Source organism: Mustela lutreola, chromosome 1, assembly GCF_030435805.1.
Source record: "Mustela lutreola isolate mMusLut2 chromosome 1, mMusLut2.pri, whole genome shotgun sequence".
Classification (NCBI taxonomy): domain Eukaryota; kingdom Metazoa; phylum Chordata; class Mammalia; order Carnivora; family Mustelidae; genus Mustela; species Mustela lutreola.
Genome location: NC_081290.1, coordinates 11863091 through 11874887, shown reverse-complemented (window position 1 = coordinate 11874887; position 11797 = coordinate 11863091). Strand labels below are relative to the sequence as shown.

Genomic DNA, 11797 nt, shown 5'->3' with positions numbered 1-11797 from the left:
GGCTTAACCCACTGAGCCACCCAGGCACCCCACAATTTATTAGTTTGTTATTATGGTAACTAATGATTTTTTTTCTCTGACAGTAACTGCTGCATTATTATACAAGCAATATTTGGTAACATGTTTGTTGATTATTTTCTTGTTGCTTAAGATCATTAACATATAAACAATACAGGAGACAAAGATTGATTGATAAACTATCCAAAATGTAATCTATAGTAAAACATTCTAGGGCAATACTTTTTAGTGAAATCCTGGCACAAAGATGTCATCAACCTTATATTACACTGGTATCATTCTAAACATATAACAAAGAGAAAGTAAAGACTATTTAAAAGAATACTTTGGTTCTAATCCACCCATTTTGAAGAACCACCTAAATATCTTCTTTGCAAGTCCAATGACCCAGAACTTGAATTTAAAAAATAAAGCAGATATACATATATCGATTTTAAACTTCAGTTTATTATTTTGTCTTTCAGAATAGTAAGAACATTGTGGAAGGTGATTAAAATTGTACAGACAGTGTTGGTTTTTCATATGCAGCTTTTGAAATTCTTTAAATATTCTATTACAAAGCACGAATATTAGTAAATACAGAAATATTAACATACAGAATTTTTGTCATTAAATGTTCAAAGAATTTTTTTTTTTTTTTTGTAATTTAAGTGCCTGCTAAAGGAGTCGGAGGAAGAACAGGATTTCTTAAATCTCCGAACGAAACCGTAGTGTAGACCTTTTCATTTTCTTTTCATAATCGTCTTCAAATCTTTCATACTGGGCTACAGTGAACTGATTTTTCCAATCACCTGAAATGCCTGAAAAAAAAGATAAAATGGTGTATTTGAGACTACTATAAAATTTCCTTCTTAGATCAGTTTTCATTTGAATTGCCACACGTGTATTTTTAATCCTTTAATTTTTTTTGTTTCTGCTCAATAACTCCGTTCCTCACTCCCAAACTCCTGGGCCTTCTTAGTTTTTTAAAAACAAAACAAAACAAAACAAACAAACAAACAAAAAAACAAAGTACAAACAAATAAGGATTTGTCCAGTATCTTATATAAATAAATAATCCTTTCCATATTTCAAGAAACGTCACTGGGAGAAAATCCAGTGTTCCAAAATCTTTATTCTTTGGCCTTAATAGCATTGTTAACAAAAAAATAGAGAATTTTTCAGTCCTTTTAAGACTGTATTTTTCCAAAATCAAGTGGTAATTTATGAAAAAAATTTCTATGATCAAGTAAGATTTAAAAATGACTGGGTTAAATGTAATTAAACATATGTATTATTACAGGATTGTTCAATTTTCTTAAGGATTTTTTAAATTTATTTGACAGAGGGATACATAGCAAGAGAGGGAACACAAGCAGGGGAAGTGGGAGAGGGAGAAGCAGGCTTCCATGCTTCCAGAAGAAGAGGGAACCTTACGTGGGACTTGATCCCAGGACCCTGGGATCATGACCTGAACCAAAGGCACATGCTTAACAACTGAGCCTCTCAGGATTGCTCAATTTTCAAAAGACTAACTGTATCTTAAAACTTTGAAGGAAAGACAAAGAGCATAACATTTGCAAAGAATATCTGATCATTCACAGACCTATATCTCTGGGGCAAATAATACATTATATGTTAACAAAAATAATTTAAACAAATAAACAAACAAACAAAAAACAATGCCTTTTCTCACAGGTAATCCAGAAGTCATTTGCAAGCCAAGTTTTAGGAGGGGGAAAAGGGCAGGGAAGAACACATGCCAAAATAGCTTTATTAATCCACCCCAGGATTTCTCAACTTTGGCATTCTATTTATTTATTTATTTATTTATTTATTTATCTATTTATTTATTTGAATGAGAGAGAGAATGAGAGAGCATAAGTAGGGAGAGGGTTACAGGGAGAGGGAGAAGCAAGCTCCCCACCATGCAAAAAGCCCACAACTCCTGGGATCAGGACCTGAGTTGAAGGCAGTCTCTAAACTGAGCCACCCAGGTGCTCCTTGGAGTTGTTTGTTTACACAAACAACTAACAGAATCTCTCCTTTCTTTCTCTCTCTTACACACACACACAATTCAATTCAACACATCTTTATTAAGGAACTATTTTTTTCAAGATCCTAACTATACACTGAGATACAATGATTTACCATATGATTTATCAATGATTTATCATAACAAGAACCTCTAGGAATTGCCACTTTTCATTATTCATTTGATATGCTTAACATCATTTAATCTGGCTACCCATCACAGTAAAAATTTTAAAGAATATGAAGAATATCTAGAGAGTTCAGAAAAATGAACTCTTTGCCAAGAATGCCAAGACTCATGCTTATCAGTGCATAGGCTCTTGACTAAACATTTCTCATCAGAAGATTTGTCATACATGTTGCGCTTACAGAAATTGTAGTTTATTTGCCACAAATTATTTCACCTAAGATTTTTTTGTTCCTATTTTTTTTCTTGCCAGCATACTCAATCTTTTTCCATTTCTTATAATATTATTCTTTGTTTCCTACCTACACCCTCCATGACTGTAATTAGCAAGCAGTATAGAAACTGGTATACGATTTCTCACCCTTTCTCATGAAGGGAGACACAGAATGATCCATATCAAAATCTGGTACAGTGGTATAATTTGTACTTGGATTCTGCTTCATCACATCAAAAGAGCTATGATAGATGATTTTATCCACAGTTTCTTCTGAGAGTTCTTTGTCTAGAAACTTTAACAACTTCTGAATTTCATGCTTTGGATCCTAAAAAAATTACAAAGAAAAAGAATTATTTCAGGTAGATTTAGTCATAAAATATACACTGCATTTAATATGGTTCTATATATGTCAATGTGGTGAAATTATTTTATATTTCTTGTGCCCTTTTCATTTTGCTTTCCAAAGTACATGTCCTATTCTTGGCCAGACCACCATCCACTAAAAGGAAGAGTAAATTTTGATTGTTTGTCTGTTTTTCAAATTTTTATTTAAATTCTAGTTAGTTAACATATAATGTAATATTGGTTTCAGTAGAATTTAGCCATGCATCTCTTATATATATATATACCCAGTGCTCATCATAGCAAGTGTCTTCTTTAATACCCATAACTTTGTTTCAAAAAGTACAAAAAAGAAAAACCAGATTAATATTCAATCTTTCACACTCAAAAAAGACTTAACCTTCAGAATAACAAATGGTAATAGTGCAAGCTAATATTATCATAAGGTATAATTTTTAAAATCCTTGATTTCCTCTTTAAAATCATATCTAATATAAAGAACAGGTTATTTACCAATTATTGTTTAACGATTTTATTTCTTTATTTGAGAGAGAGAGATAGAGAGAGAAAGATCATGGATGGGCTGGGGCAGGGAGAGGTACAAAGGGAGCAGGAGAAGCAGGCTCCACGCTGAGCAGGGAGTCAGATGCAGGCCTCAATCCCAGGACCCTGGGATCATGACCTGAGTGGAAGTCAGATGCTTAATTGACTGGGCCACCCAGGGAATCCCCACCTACCAAACACTGAAAGAAGAATTAATACTCATTCCTTTTCTTCTCAAACTCTTTTAAACAGTAGAAGAAGGAATAACAATTCCAAAAACATTTACAAGACCAGCATTACCAAAAACCAGATAAGAACAATACAAGAAAATTAAAGGCTAACATATCTGATGAACATTAATGTAAAAGTCCTCAACAAAATACTAGCAAACAATATTTAACAGCACAGTGAAAGGTTTGTATGCCTTGATCAAATGGGATTAATTTTGGTGATACAAAAGGGGTTCAATATCAGCAAACCAATATAATATACCACATTAACAAAATGAAGGATGAAAATCATATGAGTATTTCAAAACGTGCAGAAAAAGCATTTGACAAAATAAAACAGTAAAGGCCATATATGACAAGGGCACCACTAATATACTCAATGATGAATTTGATGATGAAAAGCTGAAAGCTTTTCCTCTAAGATCAGGAACTGTAGTCAACAATAACTATAGTTAACAATACTGCATTGTATATTTGAAAGTTGCTAAAGAGTAGATCTTCTCATCACAAGAAAATCTCTTCTTCTCATCACAAGAAAAAAATAACTATGTCAGCTAGATTTACTGTGATCCTTTCATAACATATACATATATTGAATCGTTACATTGATAACATTATGTTACATGTTAATTATGTCACAAGAGAAGAAAAAAAGTCACCTATTCCCAAAAGTTATAATGGAAAAGAAGATACTCTTTCTACCTCACTCTTTTATAGATTTTTTGATAGTATGAATATAAGAGGAGGAAAGTAGATAAAATCCTATCCATTTCCAGCCAAAGAGTGGTGGAGAAGAGAAAGAGGCAATGATGAAGATGTGAGATATATTTGATGTATTTATTTTTTTTTAAATTTTTTATTTTTTATAAACATATATTTTTATCCCCAGGGGTACAGGTCTGTGAATCACCAGGTTTACACACTTCACAGCACTCACCAAAGCACATACCCTCCCCAATGTCCATAATCCCACCCCTTCTCCCAAACCCCCTCCCCCCCCCCAGCAACCCTCAGTTTGTTTTGTGAGATTAAGAGTCACTTATGGTTTGTCTCCCTCCCAATCCCATGTTGTTTCATTTCTTATGATTTCCCTCCTCAATGCTTCAGACTCAAGGATAGCATGTAAGAACAGGGTTAAGAGTAGCACTCAGGCCAAATAGTATGGGCCTTGTTACCCACTGGAGAGGTGATCTTCTTGGTGGTCAAACAAAGGTGAGACTGAGAGCCATAGTCTTAGTGACCTGGTGCGGTCAGGCAGAAAGGCAATCCATTTAGCTTTATTGAGGTGCCCATCTCAATTCATGGAAATAGAACCAGAGTTTCTATAGTGGCTCTAAAATAATCTATTTCTTGTAGAAACAGAAATGAACTTGGTGGAAATCAGACACACATCTTAATTATTCAAGGGGAAGAACCACAGAGAAGTCCCAGTTGTATCAGGTCTATCCTGTGAAAGTTAAATGGAAGAGTGATGGGGAAAAGGGTCACTGCTCAAGCTTGGAATGGGAATATTTGGGGTGGATTTGATGGCACTGCCACTCTGGAACCCTTCAGTAATTTTGAGCCTTTTCCACCAGCAGATGTAGATTCTCCTCCCATATTTGAGGAGACTAAACTTCTTTTGCTTAAAGACCTTATTATACTTAATGTGGGAAGTTTTCTTTCCAGATAATACCTATCCTCTTCAAAATCCCCAACAACACCTACTTGTTGTTTCTAGACACATAATTAGGGTAACATGTCACCCCTTAATCTAGAGTGACAGGAAAAAAAATGCTTTAAACAGGATGTAGAAGAAGCTAGGGATTTAAGTAATGAATCTCCCAGAGGGGATCACCTTAGCTGAGTAAGGTGGTTTCCCTAGAGGCTATAGAACAGATTTCTCAAATAAGAGATGAAGGGTAGTCATAGTTATCTAAAGGAATTTAGGTGTGGACAAGCTTCCTGAAACACATTCAATCTAGAAGATATGGAACACTTCTTAAATGGACTATTTAAATAACCAGATCAGAAGAAGTGTTTGATCAAAATGAAGAGCAAATTAATTTTCATGCTAATAACCAGATAGAAGATGAAAAAATAAAAACTAGATGTTTTATAAATTAAATTACATGTTTTCTCCACTGTGCTGGCCCTTTGGGGAAACAATCACAAATAAGATAATTTTAATCCCTACATTCAAGGAACTTACATTATACTAAAGGAGACCAAGACAATGTAAGAAACACATATGTAAAATAATTAGAAGTGGTGGTGGATGTTATGAAAAGAACATTAAGAAAAGGGATTTTAATAGATAATAGAAGGTGAATTATTTGACACTATGGATATGAAAGAACTCTGTGGAGAGTTAACATTTAAATTAAGACATGGGGCACCTGGGTGGCTCAGTGGCATAACGCCTCTGCCGTAGGCTCAGGTCGTGATTCCACAGTCCTGAGATAGAGCCTCACATCCGGCTCTCTGCTCCACAGAGAGCCTGCTTCCCCCCTGCCTCTGTCTGCCTCTCTGCCTACTTGTGATCTCTGTCAAATAAATAAATAAAATCTTAAAAAAAAATAAATTAAGACATGAAGGAAGAGAAAATGTTAATTTGAAAATAGTGGAGAAAAAATTTTTCAGGCAGGCTCACTTAGTAAGAAGAGGAAAAGTGAAACCAGAAACATTTGGAGAGATAGGGACTACATAATGCTGAGCTCTAAATTATCTTAATGATTTTATAGTTCAGATAGACAGAAATCATTGACATATTTGAAGAAGGCAGCAGGCATACTCTTATTTAGATTTCAAGATCATTTTCTCTGAGTGGACAATAGAGGCAACATGAGGTATTTCAAATAAGTTAAGATAGGTGCCCGAACTAGAGCAGGAAGCAGTAGTGGTAAAAATAAGTAAATTGAGTAAAAGATCAATTTTCAAGGCAGCGTTACCAGGATAGGGGATTAGTAATATTTATAGACCAAGAAGAAAGGAAAATGTGATTTAAAAAAAAAAGATGAAACTTAGGTTTCCTTAAAAAATAAAAATTATAATTGCCTTTTACCTCTTTCATGTCTTCATAGAATAGGTAATGGATACGATAATCATTCCTCTTCTCCCACCAGCCCTTCACATGGTCATACCAAGAACCAAACGACACTAGATTGAAAGATATAATGTTTGGAAAATTAGAAAAATTTACATAAATAATTGTTAAATATTATTCCACGTCCTTATTATCAATACAAACTTATTAGTTCAAGGAAGAGAGATGGTAGGCTAATTCCCCCTGTTCTCACTGAATTTGCAATCTGCTTGGAAAAGAGTGGCAGGAAAGTTCATAGAAGAAGGAGAAAGGGAGAGAATATATTAGGGATGGAGAGGTTAGGAAAGGACTGCCAAGGAAGAAGAGTATATTTGGATGTAAGAAGAAGAAATGGGGTTTGATAATGTTAAGAATGAGTAGTTATTCTTGGACAGAGAATAGTCCAAGTAGCAGGGGTAGTAAAAGTTTGAAAGAAATCATTGGGCTGCTCTTGCCTTGATAGAAGAATGTTTATATGAGAACTTTAAGTAGAGCTACTACTATTGGCATAAATATGTCTCCCTGAAGGAGAGAATGCACAGGTAGAGAAAGAGATCCTTGAGGATAAAATCTTTATCCAACAATTTTCAGTTTATATAATAAAAATTAGGGAATGGTAAAGAAAAGAGAGTTGATGAAATATATGTAAAATCAAAACAATTCAATGGATGCACAGCAAGAGAAGAAAAAAAATTGTCACTAAGCACTAATGAAACAATAAGGCAAAGGACTGAAATATCTGTATTACATATTCCCCCAGAAGTTCTTTTTTGTTTTTTAAAGAATTTATTTATTTATTTGACAGAGAGAGAGATCACAAGTAGGCAGGGAGGCAGGCAGAGAGAGAGGAGGAAGCAGGTTCCCTGCTGAGCAGAGAGCCTGATGCGGGACTTGATCCCAGGACCCTGGGATCATGATCTGAGCTGAAGGCAGAGGCTTAACCCACTGAGCCACCCAGGCGTCCCCCACCCCCAGAAGTTCTTAAAGGGAAGGGACAACTATGTATTCTGCTTCCTCTATAGTCTTCTTAAAACATTAGAAGAGTCGTGGGCACATATTAGGTTTATAATAAACACATTTATATTTGACCTTTCTACCTCTTTGAAAAAAGACTTTTCTCTATAGAACTCCTTGATTAAAGTAAGAGTTGAACCCACCCTTCCCAGTCATGAATTTATCCAGGAACTCCTCCCAGGTGCCAGGCTCTGGGTGTAATTTTGCCATCTGGTAGAAATAATAGTAAGACACAGCCACATCCTTCGCATTTCGTGCCACATAGACCATCTGTGGGGAGATATGGGAAAACATGATTTCATTTATATTATTTAATAGTTTGTAAACTTTTCCTTATCTTGCAAGAATGCTTACTTTCTCTTTTCTATTTCCTCTTTAGCCTTTGAAAAGAACTTCTCCAAAAACACAAAAAACCAAGTATCATAGGAATAACACTAAATATTAACAAAAATGAGATAATATTGTTCTTAAATTTACAATATTTTTCTGTATCACTTCTTAAAACATACACAAAGGAAAATAAAAGTTACAAAACTTAAAAAGATAAGCTTTTTAAGAAATTTTTTTTTTTTACCATTAGTTTTTTTTGAGAGAGAGCACACTTGTTTGAGTTGGGGGGAAGTTCTGAGAGAGACGAAGGGAGACAATTTATAGCAGGCTTCACGCTCAGTGCTGAGCCCAATGGGGGACTCCATCTCACGGTCCTGAGATCATGACCTGAGCTGAAATCAAGAGTTCGACACCTAACTGAGCCACCCAGGCACCCCTAAAGTAAAATTTTTAAAGCTGAAAAAATGTCCTATTTTGAACTGAAAATAAGTTATTATTTGGGTATGTTTAATCAATAATGAATAAACATTCTTCATTCTGTTCACAATCACATGATTATTGCTGTTTATAATGACTTGGTGTGAGATTAAAATTTCATTTATGGATAGAGCCCTAAAATCTTCTTGGAAACAGAAATTTTGAGCCTATTTTCCAAGAGAAATGACATTGTTATGTCTCAGTGGTAATTAGGTTTCAGGCAAGTCCACTGAAATCCATTGAACTTAACTTCTCCCCTGAAGTACATCTAATAACAATACTGAGGCCCCAGGCATCCATGCAGTAAATAAAACCTTAAGGGAAAATGTATTCAGGAAGAAATCTCCTTTCATCTAATTAGAAACAGCTTTCTTCTTTTCTTCTTTCAGTTGATGGGAAAAGGAAACTGGAAATTTTATATCCCTGAATTCCTGACAGTAGTTCTCATATTCTGGGATAAAAGAGGAGTGGGTAGAAAGATTGAGTGTAGAGTTCCAAGATTTGAGACTGCTGCTGATGTAATTTTTTGAGATAAACATTTCTAATAACTTCCTATTTTGATACCAAGAGACTATGTTAATGAGCCAACTGTCTTCTTCTGTGATCATGACCTCTAAATTCTTTAGGGAGGACTGTTTCTACTTGCCTCAGTAAAGATAGAATGTGCGTTGGAAGTACTATTTTAATTACCAAATAGTAACCATCCAACTGTCATTAATAGTAAGGTGGGTAAGTTGGTTGGAAATATTCACAAAGACAATGGAATTCCTTATATCAGTGGTTCTCAAACATTAGCATGATTCAAATTCATCTGGAGGTTTTATTAGAACTCAGATTTCTGGACCTCATCCCCATAATCTTTGATTGAATAGGTCTGAATTGGGCCTGGCATTTGCTCGTCTCACATGCTACTTTTGCTCAGGGTACCACATTTTGTGACCCAGTGAAAGACCTACATGACCATGCAGCCCCCTTGCCTACGTGACCTACGGGACTATGCAGCCCCCCTTGCCTACGTGACCATGCCCCAGCTATTAGGAGAGGGTATTTTGTTCAAACAGGAGTCAAGTGTCATGCCCTAAAAGCCAAGTGGTTACAGAAAGGCAAAAGAGCAGTTACATTGAATTCAACCCTGGGGGAAGGGTCTTTTCATTGCAAGGGGAGGAGGGGTACTTTTACACAACAAAAGAGCAGTTAATTACTTAACGACGGGGGCGGGGGGGGGGGGGTCTTTCACCAGCAGGTTACATTAAAGAAAACAAAACAAAAACAAGTTGACAGCATGATAAGAATTGATCTCATAAATATTCTGTTAAATGAAATAAGTTCAATATTCAAGATTATATACTCTCCTTTTACAGACGAACTAATTTATAATAAAAACATTCAGTAGAGTGGTTATCTTTGAAGAGTGTGAAGAAACAGAGCTTTTGGGGTGCTGGAAATGTTCAATTTCTTGATCTGGGTACAGGTTTCATGGGAATTCTCACTTTGTAAAAATTCATCAAGCTGTATGCTTAAGATTTACATACTTTTCTCCATATATGTTATAGTTGAATAATAAATGGTTATTTTAAAATGAAGCCAAAAAGGAACCCATTATATATATAAATAATATAAAATATATAATTATAAACCCATATTTGTAAATTATAATTATATTGAATTCTTGAAGAAGCAGTTCTAGCATTATTTAAATATTTAGATGTTAAATATTTGAAAGTAGATACCAAGTAAAGGGAGTTAAACAGAAAGGCATTTTAGAGAACAGAAAACCTGAGTGACTCTTAGTGTTGGGCACTAAGTCTGTATCTATATAGCTATAGCACTTGTGTCCACTGGTGTTATTTCAAACCTTGTATGTAGTGACCACACTATTATTTTTGCAATGATTTACCCAGGGGTTATAATATCCCACTATAATATCTGCATGATGAGTAAAAGAAATTTCAACACAAATAAGGATTTTTTTTTCTTTAAATGTTGCTACCTTGCAGTTATTTTTCCAAAATGAAGAAGGAAGAAGTTGAACAGGCAGGTGTGTTTTCACTAATCGAGGAGGCTTCATGTTTTTCAAGTCCTCCACACCTATAAGCACAGAAGTTAAGCTACATTATAAATGTGGAATCATAAAGGTCAATTGCAATAAACTCTAAGACTTTGTAAACATTAACTCCACCATATGACTTGAAATAACTTTTTGGCTTCAGATACATATAAAATCTACCATGGGATCAAAAATGATAAATTCTTGTTAGTTACGCCATTTTATTTCCTATGTAGAATAGACAATGACAGTCCATAATATCTTCAGGTACAATACCTTGCTGAGGCAGAAACAACAATAGGAAAATGTCAAGACATCCAAATTTTTCCTTCATTAATCTTTCTTTTCTCATTTACTATATGGGGAAGCTGAACTGAAGATTTCAAAACCCCTCTCCAGCTTTCTTATATGCAAATTATAAGATTGAATTAAGCCATAAAGCTCATAACTAATTTTTTAAAATTTTAATAATACAAGATCATCCATAATTCTGTTTCTTGAGCCTGTGAACGTCAGCTAACAAGCAGTAGACATGATTTTATATTGGATCAGACAATTTTCTGTATATAACGAGTGTACATTTAAATGTTGAGGAGCTCCGTCTGTGCAATTAAGAAAACATATATAGTTGTCAAAATCTCCTCTTATGCAGATATTATCTTTGGGTGCAAGAGGAGTATAATATGGTTCTAAGTACAACCGAATTCTTGCTCTTCTGTTAGAAACACTCAGGATTTAACTGTCCAAGATCTGTCTATAGCAGTCCATCATGACTCCTCCAAACACCACGAAATGATAGGGGGATTTATCCCTATGGTAAACAGGAAAATTCAGGGAAAATACCATTCTCGATTCCAGGAACAATCAATTCCATGAACGGCACTCGTTTGTATATTGCGTCCCGCTTACATTTCTCCACATCCCCATTGTTATAGATCAAATCCAATATTTCACTGACCCAGGTTGTTCCTATGGGCAAAAAAAAAAAAAAAGAAAAATGGAACAACTATCAACTTCTCCGTCAAAAAGGATATAAGTATGTGCTTTGGTGAGTGCTGTGAAGTGTGTAAACCTGGTGATTCACAGACCTGTACCCTTGGGGATAAAAATATATGTTTATAAAAAATAAAAAAATTTAAAAAAAAAAGGATATAAGAAGGTCAATATAGGTAGAGAAGTTGTACAATATCAAAAACAAAAAGGTCTTCCTTTCCATCCCCCTTTTCTCTTACCACTTTTCTGAAGAAAGATCCTTATCTATCTTGAACATGTGTATTTGTGAGAGAGCGACAGGAAGCCTGATTAAAATAATCAT

At 34.8% G+C, this 11797-nt stretch overlaps 1 protein-coding gene across 2 annotated transcripts in view; it reads right to left on the bottom strand.

The window, feature by feature from the left end:
- Positions 1 to 445: 445 nt before the first annotated feature.
- The window catches only part of LOC131823493 (sulfotransferase 1 family member D1), a 34753-nt gene continuing 23401 nt past the window's right edge, over positions 446 to 11797 (bottom strand). For both annotated transcript variants that reach the window (XM_059159902.1, XM_059159911.1), the window contains 6 exons: positions 11326 to 11451; positions 10426 to 10523; positions 7772 to 7898; positions 6594 to 6688; positions 2580 to 2760; positions 446 to 818 (listed from right to left, as the gene is read on the bottom strand). In XM_059159902.1, coding sequence (XP_059015885.1) covers positions 706 to 818; positions 2580 to 2760; positions 6594 to 6688; positions 7772 to 7898; positions 10426 to 10523; positions 11326 to 11451 — 740 coding nt within the window. In that variant the 3' untranslated portion in view covers positions 446 to 705. The remainder of the gene's footprint in view (positions 819 to 2579; positions 2761 to 6593; positions 6689 to 7771; positions 7899 to 10425; positions 10524 to 11325; positions 11452 to 11797) is intronic.